At 44.1% G+C, this 14,672-nt stretch overlaps 1 protein-coding gene across 5 annotated transcripts in view; it reads right to left on the reverse strand.

Moving 5' to 3' along the window:
- Positions 1 to 14,672, reverse strand: part of TBC1D1 (TBC1 domain family member 1) — a 224,955-nt gene that overhangs the window by 37,484 nt on the left and 172,799 nt on the right. For all 5 annotated transcript variants that reach the window (XM_019414376.2, XM_019414372.2, XM_019414365.2 and 2 more), the window contains 2 exons: positions 8,976 to 9,161; positions 2,614 to 2,775 (listed from right to left, as the gene is read on the reverse strand). In XM_019414376.2, the coding sequence (XP_019269921.2) occupies positions 2,614 to 2,775; positions 8,976 to 9,161 (348 nt within the window). The remainder of the gene's footprint in view (positions 1 to 2,613; positions 2,776 to 8,975; positions 9,162 to 14,672) is intronic.

Raw genomic sequence — 14,672 nt, forward strand, 5'->3', positions numbered from 1 at the left:
ATCTACTGTGTCATTTTCGAGGACTATGGCACAGGGCAGTCACATGGCAGGAGTTTCTGGTTCTGTTTTAGCTACTGGCTACACAACACCATAATATGCATTCTTCCTACTGCAGTACATTTTTGACTGGTTAATTTCTAGAACAGGTTTCTATATGTGGCATTGCTGGATCACAGGTAAGCAGTGTTTGCATCTGGCCTGAACTGCCAACTGCTGAGGTGCCCTCTTCGCAATCTCAGTCCTAGAAAAGTATACTCCGGTTCACAAAGCTCTACCTTGCTATCTTCAGTGAAATCATTTAAACCCAAACTAAGCTTTGAGTTATTTAAAGCTCTACAGAATTATTCTTCCTTCTCCTAAGCTGACACACTAATCCTGCTGCTCTGATCCAATTTTAACTTGGAAGGCTTATAGATCCCTTTTTCCATCACTTAGGGGTCCTCAGACCATTAAGAGGAAGGGCCTCATCACCCACACAGGGACTATCTTCTCTTTCAAAGTCTCTGTAGTAACTTGGCTTCTACCTAAGAGGCCAAAGGGGTGGTTCTGACCCCCCCCCCCCCCGCCTTAATCTTGTTTTTTATTCTGAGCTACAAGATGGACTGTGGGCATTTGTTTGGAGTCATTACATCTTATGTGTTAAAACCAGCCGAATAACTGAAAAAGCCGCTTGTGCAGTTAGAAATAGAGTTTCTGCCACAGAAGGTATGATATGACCATGTCAGTGGACACAAGAGGGTTAGCCTCAGCTCATCTCAGTTTACAAACTGTACAATCACCTATCCCAAACTTCACTACACAGGTTCCAGATGCCTGGAGTGTTTCCATCAGTTCCCTCTTGTCAAATACATAACGAAAACCAGTATCTCCAGGTGCCAGTTTCCAAGAAACTCAAACATTCAGAACAGCTGTCACAGACCCATGCGATTTACCTTTTGTACAAGCAAAGCCACCTGAAGACCATCAAATAGTCAATAGTGAAAAGGGAAAGAACAGAGTCCTTCTTTTCTCTGCTTTCTCCCTTTTCCAAATGGCAATCTGGGGCCACTTGGTGCAATGGTAAGCCTCCAGCAATCACTAGGGGCAAAAGAACGTGAGAACTGGAAGAGAGTTGTGAGACCCTCTGTAGGGTCTATGCCTCTCACTCTAGCTGCCAGAAGGCTGGAGCCCAAGAGGGTGAGGACACCTGCCAAAGGTCACACGGGAAGCCGCTGGCCAATTAAGAGTCTGAGTCCTCACCACCCGCCACACTTCTGCTCTCTGAGAAGAGCACTGCCGAGGCAGGTCCAACCACAGGTAGTGCTGTGTGGTGGTGAGAACTCCAGGAGATGGGTGTGTGAACAGGCCCTGGGACCATTACAACAGCGTCATGTTTCCTTATCCATAGAAAGGGGAAAGTCGTAACTAGCAATCACTACATATTATTACTGAAACTGACACAGTCAAGTTCAGATAAAGGTTAAATAATGCCCACAGACTACAGTAGGAGTAAATGCTTTGGCCCACTCACTCTCTTGAGATAAGTAACACTGTGTAACTTCTTCTGCTGAGCTGCTAACAAAGTCCACGGAAGAAAACTAAGCTTCATACATATTTGAACTGCTTTGTCTGAATTCTTGGTTATTCTTGACTAAACTGACCAGAACTTGATAACCACTAAAATTAGACTCCAAAGGTCTCTGATCTTGCCAGCAGATGCTAATATACATTTATTTAAAAGAAATGGTTGTTTTACTTGAACACTAATAATCATCAAAGTTAAGCTGTAAAATGGAGCTACTCAAACTATTTGTGAAGAACCAGTTTTTGTTTTCTTTTAAAATGTTCCAATCCACTGCTGATACTGTTATAAAATACAGTAAAAATGAATTTATATAAAAATGAATCAGAAAAAAAAAGACTGATAAAAGACAAGTCCACTTTTTTTTTTTTTTTTTTTGGATCACCCTTGTGAAATTACTGGAAAAGTTTCTAAATGTTTAGTCCCAAGTCCTATTCTTAGGCCAGTAGTAGTGTGGACTGGCACACTGTCAGTAAACCACACTAAAAACCCACAAACACCGCCTACCCACCCGGGCCCTCCAGGGTAGCAGGGATGTGCAGTGTGCTTCCAGGTATCAGCTTTTTTACTGCTCACAGCAATCACCGTCATGGCCCACACCTCACAAACAGGGAAAGTGGAACTCAGAGAGGCTAAGTCACTGGCCTAAGATCACATGGCAAATCAGTAGGGCTGGGATCTAAACCTTGGACGACCTGTCCGAAGTCTGTGCATAAAACTGTGTTGTTTCCCCAGAGAAGCCATGCAATCAGTTTTTGCTTTACCATCTAACTTAGATATGTCATCATTACCCAGTTTGTAGGCAACTAAGCCCTGTTTTCCTATCTTCTTCCTGCTTCCTAGGCTTCTGGGCATTTTAATTAATTAAGAGGAATCATGAAAGGTGATGAAACTCACACAAATTAAGATATGTGGAAACAGACTAGAGAAAGGTGTGGTAACTACGAGAGAAACAGCCACCAAAATTGGGCCTTGATGTTTTTTTATTCCATACCTCTTCCCAACATCAATGGGAGGTAAGGATGGCGGGATGGATTCCCCATAAAGCTTACCTTGCCCAACAGCCGAATGCATTTTTTCCATGTCAAACTTAATTTTTGATCTTCCTGGAGTGCTAAGCATCTTTTCCCACACTGTGGTCACTTCTTTAAGACAAGGAGTGATTTCTTCATAATCAAGCTTTAGGCGCTTGTTCAGCAAATCGCTTTCAGAGGCTAGAAGAGATCATGCAAGAGCGTGTTAGAGAATGCTATGGCTACAAGTCTTCATTTCCTAGCATCTAGCATCGCTACTGGAATGGTGAGCAGTTACAGCCAAGCTGACAGGTCCAGACTAAAGTCACTGATCCTGCGCCACCCCATTTTCCTTACCTTAGAAAAAGCTGAGTATGCCTAGTAGGTGTCCTTGATTTATTTCTCTGACCCCTGCACAACGCCCCGCCCTGCCCCAAGAAACCTGTTGGCTCCACTACTAAAATATATCCCATACCTGTCCAGTTCTATCAATCTTCACAGCTACCCTACTAAACTGCAAACATCTTAAGGACAGGAGCTACGCGTTAAGATTCCTGGTGCCTGGCATGGTTAGAGATGAACACAATTTCTTCATCTGAACCAGGAGAGCCTCTCCAAGGACAGTTCCTCCCTATTTAGAGCCAAACCTTCTTAGGTAGCCTCTACCTCGTCATGTTTCTGCTTCCTGCAGCTCAACAGAATAAATCTTCCCTTTCATATGACATCGCCCCAAATGTACGAAGGTAGTTGTTATTTCCCACCAACTTTATTCAGCTTAAACTGCTTAAGAATTATACCTGGATTACCAAACTGGGGCTGGGCGGGGGGAGAGGCAGGGAATCGATAAAGGAAAAGTTTAAATTGACGATTCTCAGGATTAAATCTGACAACTTCACTCCCACCTAAAACCATGATATTCTATTTCAACACAGTGGTGATGTCGTGAGCCCCCAAATCCATCCCACCTCAGGTCTCAGATCTTGACAACACACAGCATTGCCCAGCTAAATGAGCCAGTACACAGGCCTTGCAGAGACGATCAACTGTGGTCTTTATGAGAATAATAAACAAATATATGTCCTAAGTACTTTATATTCAGCAGCAGTTAATCTTAATGACTCTCTGAGGCAGGGTGCTGGTTGAGAAAACCAAGGCCGAGAGGCTGACCAGCAACTCCCAGGTCCCTGAGCAGGAGGTGGGGCGGGCCTGGGGCCCTTGCCCTTCTCCATCGCACTATGGGGCTTATGGTTACACATCTTTTTTCTGCGACTAGGCATGTATCCATCAGGGGCCTGAAATGTTTGACAGAACCCAGGGGAACTTTCCAGGCCCAGAGTTTTTTTCGAGTGAAAGATTTTCAACACAAATGTGATCTCTTTAACAGATACAGGGCCATTCAGATCTTTTTCTTCTCATTTCAGTTTTGGTAAACTGTACCTCTCATGCAGTTTGTCTATTGCATCTCAACAGTTAAGTTTACTGGCATACAGCCATTCATAGTCCTAGAGAAACTGCTAAGTCAATGCAGACATCACATAAGTGTGTCTTCCCCAAGCCCCCTGAGAGTCCGCATGCTCTCCCCGCCCCCAAGTGTGTCCTCCCCCAGCTCCCTGAAGGTCCCAGTGCTCCCCCCACCCCCGCTCCTCCAAGTGTGTCCTCCCCCAGCCCCCTGAAAGTCCACACGCTCTCCCCACCCCCATCCCCACTTGATTCAGGAGTAGAGGAGGGGCCACAGAAGTCGGAGGTGTTGGAGCAGGACCCAAAGTCCCCCTCCCCCCCATACCTTCCTCCAGGTCCAACCACTACACTGAACTCCAGTGCCTATTATTTTTAAAACGGGAATTACAGCTACCTCATTGAGTTATTCTTGTGAGGATTCAGTGAGATGAAATATACCAAGCATCCAAAAATTTCTGCTAATCAGCAAGTACTCACAAATTATCAAAAATATAAAGACAAATAAGGAAAGGTCTAAAATGTTGCTTTACAAAACTAAGTGCTGATAACATGAAATAAAATATTTTCTTTTTCCGTGTTAGAAATTGAGCAAAGGCAAACTCAGTTAATCTAGTTAACTCTACCCTAATGGTAAAACCTTATTCATGTGATGCATGGATTATGTACTTAATGGACTCGATTACTGCCTTCAAGTACAAATGCAAGAAAAGATGGTGCTGAAAACGTCCCTCATCCAGCCTCTCACTTCGTGGACATAGAAACTGAAGTTCAGAGCAAGTACAGGGCTTGCCCTAAGTTATTTACTGGCTGGTGGGTAGTCAAGTGACTCCAGGCCTGGTGCTGCCTCTCTTGCGATTTTCTACCTACCATCTTTATTCTTTTCCTTCTCACTTTGAAGAACACATTTTTTTTAAGGTCCCATTAAACCACCTTGTGGCAAAGCAGGTTCAGGACTAGCCTTGCTGGCCAGTGACTGCAGGTAGCACTGGGCTCTCAGTGCCAAGGGACATTTCTCTGACAGTGAGCTCTGCTGTGAGCCTGTCTGGCTGCACTAAAGAGCCCAGCAAGCTATGCAAGGAGCCTTCTCTGAACTCAACAGGACAATAACATCTAGCCAGAAGATTCTGCTGAAAAGGCTTAATCCATGTATTTTACTGTTGACCTAAGCACCATCCTGCAGTTTGAGTATCCTAACATTGCTACCTAAAATCCAGAGCCTCCAAAATGTCTTATTAAACAACGCGGATGGTATACGCTTGCAACAAATGTCAAAGCTCCCAGACAAGGCCTTTATGTACAAGACCAAACCGTTTAAAATATTAAATAAGGGTCTACAAACCCACGATTGAGTATTTCTGGGGCTATGGGACACTAGGACTATATGAGAGCAAACGTAACCTTACAGAAGATTCATCTAAAACATTTATTACCATCTACCATGAATGTATGAGCCTACTCAGACTTCGGACTAATGACGTTCAGGTCTGATTTATGTCTCTTACACAGGGTGGGCTGTAGCTGCCTGTCCCCAATCCTGCGTCGCTAGTGACTGCCTTCACAAATAAAATGTTCTTCCAACTACCATCACCTTTTTTTTTTTTTTAATTTTTTAAATGTTTTTATTTATTTTTGAGAGACACAGAGAGACAGAGCATGAGTGGGAGAGGGGCAGAGGGAAAGAGAGGGAGACACAGAATCTGAAGTAGGCTCCGGGCTCTGAGCTTTGAGCACAGAGCCTGACACGGGGCTCAAACTCATGATTTGCAAGATCATGACCTAAGCCAAAGTTGGCTGCTTAACTGACTGAGCCACCCAGGTGCCCCAATTACCATCATCTCTTAAAACTTTAGTAAGGAAAGGCTAAGAGGCTGGAAGCATCAGTGATTAAGTGACCTCCAAACTTGTAGGGATGTTAGAAGAACCACAGTCTTTATTTATTTTTTTTTTATAACCAACACAATGCGTTTGCTTAACCAGGAAAAACCCTTTAAAAAAATATCAATTACATTTCAGTTAAAATACAAAATTCAATGTGTTATCATACCATTATGCAGATATAGTATAACACTTTAATCTGAAGCATGAAATTTTGAATTACATCAGTCAGTGAGATAAGCAATAGTGTTCTGACCCCAAACCATGGTTGTACTGAACCACACATCCTGTCCTGCATTGGGCTTCTCACATCTTCATTTGTAATAGGGGAGGAATGGCCTTGCAGAGGGACATGGTGGAGACTGCTGGCTTGGGAGACAAGCAATGTATTTTGGTCCTAGAACCATTAAAAGTTATCTGGGGAAATTAGAATTCAGCTTTCAACCGCCTATAAGGGACTGAAGAGAATTTAGATGATGTGGTTTGGTTCCTGCTCAGATGCAATGCTTCCCGAATAGTAACAGATACTTAATCCACATATTCAAAATCTAGGATGGGGCACCTAGTGGCTCAGTCGGTTAAGCATCTGACTTTAGCTCAGGTCATAATCTCGAGGTCCGTGAGTTCGAGCCCTGCATCAGGCTCTGTGCTGATAGCTCGGGAGCCTGGAGCCTGCTTTGGATTCTCTCTCTCTCTCTCTCTCTCTCTCTCTCTCTCTCTCTCTCTCTCTCTCTCTCTGCCCCTCCCCCACTCATGCTCTGTCTCTGCCTCAAAAATAAATGAACATTAAAAAAATTTTTTTTTAAATCTAGGAAATAGGCTTAATTAACCATGGAAGAACCTCCTCACACATGTTCTTCTCATTTCTTTCTCAAACAGCATGCAATCTAGCTTAAACACTAGATCAATTACAAGAACCACATCCCACACCCAGCTACAATTTAACTTTCCTTTAAAAAGAAGTTAAACAAACAAACAAACAGTGTAGCAGAATGACTGTCTGTCTAGTACATGGTATACTCCTGGTTGGTTCATGTCAAATCTTGCTTCTGTATTTAATGAGAAAGTTCTGCCCCCATCCCACCCCAACAAAGCTTACAAGATGTTTTTTTAGGCAATTCACGGTCAGGCTCTTATTGATGATGAAGTGTCTTAGCAATATAGGTACCTTACTCACAGAAACAGTCAATGCTTTCTGAATTAAACAATTTATTGTGCTTTCACCACAATGGTGAACACATATGTTGAACTTTATAGAGACAAAAAGAGAAATTAATGCAAATAGCAAGAATGCAAGACCTCACAGGATGGACCACCGCCAGATGGAATGAGGAAGTGGTGGCAAGATGCTGGCAAGGCCCAGTGAACTTGATGCAACACCTGGCCAGGTGTTCCAGGTCACCTTAGGGAACACTTCCCTGTTCACTCTTGTCTGTAATCATCATTTACACAGCTTCACAGAAGCTTTGCTCTCGTGGCACACTGATCAGTCTCTTCGATGGCAGCCATGATGCCCCCCAACGTCCCAAGAAGCCAGCCGGTGCCATGCCCATTTTACAGCTATGCCCTGATTTTCCGTGGCTGTCATTTGCAAGCAGACTGGCCCGGAGAAGTGTTAGGACTTACGGCCTACATGATGAACAGAACTGCCTCTCTGCTTTTCAACAAAGACCCCAACCCAATATATGCATGAATATGAGTCCTGTGCTCCAAAGCAGTCATGTAGCTGATGTACCCTCAGTGATGTGATCACTGTCAAGTCTCTTTCAAGCATCTGCTTTTAGAACTGCCTTCAAGAACACCCAAGAAAATGGTAGAAAAACCGAGTTGGAAGAAATCTTAGCAATCACTGCAGTAAACTCCCCTCACAGTGGCACCCTCTCCCACAGCACTTCGAGGGTCTCTCAGCCTCAATACCGGGTACAGGGAGAGCCCACAGCACCTGTAAGTAGCCCATGCCAAATGCTCGACTACTTTCATATTCAAAGGTCTTATTACTTTGTATCTGACTTCGTGTTTTTGGTCAAAGATGACATACGCTGGTGGACTATGAACCTTACCAGATTTGGTGCCTTAATAACCTTCAGCTCTATATGCAGACATCAAGATAAAAGACGAAGATCTGCGGCCAAGGAGTAAATTCAATGAAATGTGCTCTAACTGCCAAACTGCTCTGGGCCGTGGCGGCACAAGTGAACCGCCTGCACAGCCTCCTTTGGAAAGAGTATGTTCAGATTTCCCCATCAAAATGGCCAGTATTTTATATCCAGTCAGCTCTCTATACTCCGGGACCCACGTTCTTTCCACCATACCACCCACTTCACTTAGCTGCTATGAAGATAATATTTTTTGGTTCAAGCAACAGTAAAGAAAACAGGAAATGAACAAAATCTAAACTTTCAAAGTTCAAGTCGTATTTTGATACTGACATAACCCCAGGCAAGAACTTGGCTGGTGTGAGCCTCAGTTTCCTCTTCAGGCTAACACCTGCCTTCTGGAAAGCTGTCGGCAGCATTAAAAGAGTCTGTCTATAAAATATCTCGATCTTGTTCAGTTAGAACTCAGCTAATGCTGAAGCTTCGTCCTCTTTGCTTTAGGTTACCTGCAACCCACTCAAAAGGCACATAGAGTGAGGTTATGAATTTCACTGATTTGTGCAGGATTAGTTCACACCTACCACCCGGCACAGACTGTAGCTGGGGACAAAGTAAGGAGGGAAAGAGAAAACAAAACAAAAAAACACTCTTCAGAGAGTTGAAGCTTACATTTGAGGGTTGTCTCTTGGAAGTTCCAGATGTTATGCCGCAAACGACCATCCAGGAATAATTTAATGCGCTGGGTGAGGTTATCATGAAGCCTCCAGAAAGTAAAAAGCACTAACTCCACTTTGAAAAAGTAAACAGATATTTTGTATATATGTTTGTATGTATGTATGTACGTATGTTAGAGCGTCTTGGTTTGTTTGTTTTTTTAAAGATGGCATTCTTATGTGTGATGCGATTCACTTCAGAGCCAAGACAAATTAAGATTATCAGCCCTGTTAGTTCTAAAAAATATGGCAAACCAACCTTGCAGCTTCTGATTTTCCTTCTCCATTCTGAGCAGCAGGATCTGCTGTAGAATAGCCTTTTGCCATAACTCTCGAAGCTCACGAGGTGTCCTTTTCCTCTCCTCTGGGACAGGGCCAGCGGGCCCATCTTCACAAACCGGTTCTAAAGGAGATCGTGGCGGTAGCTCTCCCAGCTCAGAGTAATCTGGGGACAGAAAAGGACATTTCAGAACGGTAAGACTTATATTTAAACATAGTGGCAGATCAGAAAATTCTGCTCGCTTGCATATCATGAAATGGTATCACCAGATTTAAAATTCAAGTTTTAATATGCATTGAAATAAATTGGGTGTGAACTACAACCATCAAATTATACATCAAACGGTAAGCAAAAGTTGTAGGAGCTGAAGAAATGTTCAAAGATACCTACTTTCAAAGGTGTAATATTTCTATTTCCTTCTGAGTTAATGACTGTATTATTGGTAACAGCAAACGCTCTAGAGTGCTCACTCTGTACCAGATCATCCTGGGGGCTTTATGGATACTAGTTTAACACTCAACCACCCTCAAATGTAGCTACTGTAATTATTCAGTTTTAAAGAAAGAAAAGCAAACGAGAGCACATTTGACACTTGCCAAATGTCACACAGCCTGGAAGTATAGAGCCAGGACCGGGGGCCCAAGGAGTCTGGCCTCCATGTGCATTCTTAACCACTATGTTACAAGGCTAGGTATTTTGGAAGAAGATGAAAGCATATTTAATAGCCAATAATAACAGTGACCATTAACGGATCCTCTACCAAGTGCTGGGCACCACGCCAGGAGTTTTATACAGACAGACTCATTTAATCCTGATGACAACGCCAGAGGCAGGGATTAATTAGCCTGAAGAGAAAACTAAGGCTCAGCCAAGCAAAGTAACTTGCCCAGCGTCAGGCAGTGAATACACAGGTGTGTTGGGATCGCAACCGATGTCTGCCTGATTTGGAAGTTCACGCCTTCTGCTAGGTATCTCTACAATTCAGGTTTCCTATGTCACCGGTTTCCAAATTTCTAGTTATTAGTTGAAATCTCTTCACATTTCATGAATGTGTATCTTTCTCAACTGCAGACCCCACTGCTACACAAGGTTGTTATAACTCACAGATACCTTACAGACCAGCGGAAAGAACGCCCCACCTGCTCACTCTGAAACTAGCCGAGAAGAGCAAAAGCTCCTGTGTGAGCGGACCTCACCTGAGGCGAAGGATTCATGGGAATGTCAGTCTAAACTGAATCTAAATAAAACCATGGTCTTTAACACATGCTGTGAAAAGCCGTTCAGACAACTCAAATCTCACAACCACCCAGATCACAACATTCAGTCTCTTCCAGTGTTCCAGTGCTCCAACACAATGCCACATGACAATTAATTTCCAGAACAGCTGTTAGCGTTGACTTCTCATTATCTTTGGCTAAGGTTGGGTTTGATTTGCTGCTATGAAATCTAAGAAATCAAACATAAGCTACAAAACATTTCATTTCCTAAAGTCACTTGTCCATCTTAACTCCTCTTAAAGGTACTGGATTAAAATAATTTATGATAAGCATTAAGAATGCTCTGTGATCTCTGCAAGCATTTAAATACTTATCATCACATTTCTATCTGTTTATTTATGATCCTATTAAACGAATGAATACATTAAAATTCTTCTCTTGGAGGTAGTCTGTGCACATTTGTTCTTATAGAAAGGTGCTCACGTGTAATGGTCAGTATAAAAGCAGGAATCACACTTGTCTGTACAGAATGATCTCAATCTTATAAATATTATGAGAAGCAGTATAGTTCAGCGATTAAAAGGTCAGGCTCTGGAGCCAAGCTGTTTGGGTTTTAATCAAGACTCCACATTTTTTGATTTTGTGATCTTCAAGCTGCTTAACCTCTTTATGCCTCGGTTTCCCAATCTGCTGGGCAGGAATAACAGCCCTCACAGAACTGTTACAGGGATTGAGTTAATACATATCACATACACTACCTGAAACAGGGGTGAACACACAGTAAGAATACAGTGAATATTAGCTCTGTTTGCTATTACATAGTCATTAAGGGTACACAAAAAACTATTGGAAGGAAACACATCAAGATTTAGCCACTCAACTGTAAGCTCTAAGAAAGCAAGACAAGGCCACCTTGTCCCTGAGGGTTTCCCTGGCATCCGGCATAGTCCCTGACACCCAGCAGGTGCCTGGCACACAGCTACTGACTAAAAGAACAACTAGATGGGTACGACGTCTGGGCGTGCTTGCTGTTTTTTGTCTGTATTTCCTACATTTGTGACAATGAATAATTTTCATAATTAAAAAAATGAGGAAAAATAATGCAAACCTGTGATGATGTAAATCAGAGATTGAAAAATGTTCTGCAAAACACTCAGAAAACAAACCAATCACCCCCAACAGCTGTTAGCATTAGTCGTTCCTGAACACAACATAGTTCAAGTTCTTCCTTTTTCAGAAGGAATTCTAGTCAGTGTTCTTATTTCATCTTATTCTGCAGCCTCAAGTCTTCCATTTGAGCTCTTGTCTTCCCTTTTTTCTTTTACCATCTTGGCCGCTGAAACTCCGCTGAACAATGCGGTGGTGATTCAAGTTCTGCTTCGTCTCATATTGAAGGATTTATACGCCCACTGGCTGGCAAGGGTCTTGTTTCCAAAAGGTGATTGCTGGGAGACGGACTCACTGTGGGGCGGGGGGGGGGGGGGGGGGTGGGCAGGGCAGGGAGGGGGGCAGGCTCGCCACACATGATTTCACGTGCACAGAGCAGGCAGCCAGGGACCCACCTGGTGACGGAGCACGAGGAGCAGTCGGTCTAGAAATTCTTTCCCATTCTCAAACCCCGCTAATCAGTCAAGGGCTCATTCGCGTAGCCTCCTGCCTCCAACCTGCCCTCCCCTCTTCAACGCCTTTCTCCTCCGGAGCATCTTGCACAGTCCTACTGACTTTCAGACCCTGCAAGGTAATGAACAGAGCATAGCCCAGGCTGGACTTGATGGAACACATCTGGGAGTTTCGGCTGTTTGGTCCCCAGGTCCATCACTCTCTGCCAGTTGGGTTGCTGACAAAAACCAGAGTCTTTTGAAGCTCCAGTGTTTGCTATTTTCTTCTTCCAAAGAAGTAGATCTGCAAGGAGTACAGGCATTGCCTGGCGATGAGGACACGCACTGCCTCCCTAATGTGCTCTCCTTGAGCTTGGTTTTCTTATTATCTGTCACGGCTCAGCTTGGTAAGCATTTACCGTTGAGTCCTCAACACAAATACGCACATCTGGGTCTCACGACCATCTCACGAACCAGGTGACATTGTCATCCCCATTTTACAGCCAGAATAACTAAGGTGCAGTGAAGTTTTGTAACCTGGGCCAGGCCGCATGGCTGGCAAGGGTCAGGGCCATGATGTGAAATACAAAACGTTCACCCAGGGCTCTTCTGACTTCCAGATGCGCAAGCATCACGTGGGATCTTGCTAAAACCCAGATTCTGGTTTAGCAGATCTTTGGGGAGGCCGAGAGTTTGCATTTTTCAGAAGGAATTCTAGTCGGTGTTCTTATTTCATCTTATTCTGCAGCCTCAACTCTTCCATTTGAGCTCTTGTCTTCCCTTTTTTCTTTTACCATCTTGGCCGCTGAAACTCTGCTGAACAATGCGGTTCAAGTTCCCAGGTAATGCCGCTACCGCTGGCTCTCAGAGCTCCTTCTCCACAAGGCAGCTTTACCCCTGGCCCTCCCTCCCACAGCCCCCTGTACTGGGCACATCAGCTCATCTCCCTTCGCTGCTACCACTAGCAGCTAAAACTTCGTGCAGGCACTGTTGTCATCGACTGCGTGAATCGAGGCGTTCACACATGCCCACGGCTTGTCCCGGCCTCAGCCGGGGTGCCAAGGCCAAGCGCAGCATACAAAGAAAAATGACCAGTCCTAGTGTTAATTTCACCTCTGAATTCACGAAATAAAAGCTAATCCACTGTAAAGGTCACCAAATAAACCTAACAGCTGACAGCAGGCTTTTCGCAGCCTCAGCACGATTGACATTTTGGGCTGGATAATTCTTTGTCACGGGGGACTGTTCTGTGCATTTTAGAGGATTTAGCAGGTTCCCTAGGCTCTACACACCAGAGGACAGTAGTATTTGCCCACCCCAGGAGTGCCCATCAAAAACGCCCTGACATTGCCAACTGTCACACCTGGGGAGGAGAAGGAAAACAAAATCATCCTCAGCAAGAACTCCATGCAGAGTATAACTCCCCATCACTTAATCCTCTCCTAAACCCTGGGAATGGGTAAAAATATATTCCCCCTCACCCAAATTCTTTTTATGTGGTAACAATTACTGATGTTATAGTTTATAATTAACAATTTTTAAACATATTATCCTTTGTTCTAAATCTGGCCTGTATAATTAATCCTAGTGGGCTGTTTTCTTATCAATGCAAAAAGATCTAGATTTGGGTCAAGGGCATAGCTTTCTAACAGTCTTTTCTCATGGGTGCATGCACACATGGGCTTGAGGTACAGTCCATGTGTATTCACATGCATGGGGTTGAGTGGAATGACAGGGTCAGGGCAAGAATAATATTAAGATGTTGGACAGTCAGCTGAGAGCCTTGTTCTAATAATAAATATGTGCATTATTTTTTTGAAGTTTATTTAGTTTGAGAGAGAGAGAGAGAGAGAGAGAGAGAGAGAGAATCCCAAGCAGGCTCCTCACTGTCAAAGCAGAGCCCAACACAGGGCTTGATCTCACAAACCATGAGATCATGACCTGAGCCAAAATCAAGAGTCAGACACTTAACTGACTGAGCCACCCAGGTGCCCCAGTATGTGCATTATTTTAACTTGGATAATTCCTAAGCCATTTTCACCAGTATTTACTGAGTCACTTATATGTACCTGGGATGGGGTCTGCTAGATGGTCTAAGAGAGGTTCCTTTGATGTTTCTAACATTCTTTAGAACAACACTGGGGATCTGGCTTCCTTTCCTGACCCACACTCTTGCTGACCCGCTGCTGCACAGAGGCTGACAGGGAGGAGTACGGTCGAGGCTGGCCCGGGGGGCTCTTCCACCCCCAGGCCAGTCTGGCGGTCCCTCTTTGAAAACCTCTGTAAACACTTACACCTTTTGGGTGCCAGTCCCTCGGTACCAAATGTGAGAAATGAGATTCGCCCCTGACTGCCCCAACTGTGGCGCCCACAGGCACTGACAGACATACTTATGAACTCTGCAAGGCCACAAAACCAAGGGCCACAATAACACGCTAGCAAAGGATTACACTTTACTATTTTGACATGTCCTATAATGACAGGATGTAGCATGCTTAAATCATAGAGATTTGCAGAAACGATGGGTTTCAATGGGTTCTGAGAATTTCAAAACCAGCTACATTTCAGAGGCCTTGAGAGACAATCACCTCTACTGAAATCCTTGCTGTGACCTTCTCAACAGAGCCACAAATATGATTTATGTTGGTGTGTCAATATTTTAGCTGCCAAACTGTTCTCCTGCAACCGCACTGCCACATTCTTTACTCTCTCTCTGCACACAGATGTGTGCACACCATCGGTATGCACACAGCCGAGGCCGTGACAGGGCAGGGGAGGGGAGATAGGACCACGCACGCATACAGCCTCGCATCTGCCCGGATCCCGACTCAGTAAAGCATGGAAGGCAGGGCTCCTCGCTG

The sequence above is a fragment of the Panthera pardus genome, unplaced genomic scaffold (assembly GCF_024362965.1).
Source record: "Panthera pardus isolate Hobbes unplaced genomic scaffold, ASM2436296v1 HiC_scaffold_13, whole genome shotgun sequence".
Taxonomy (NCBI): Eukaryota; Metazoa; Chordata; class Mammalia; order Carnivora; family Felidae; genus Panthera; species Panthera pardus.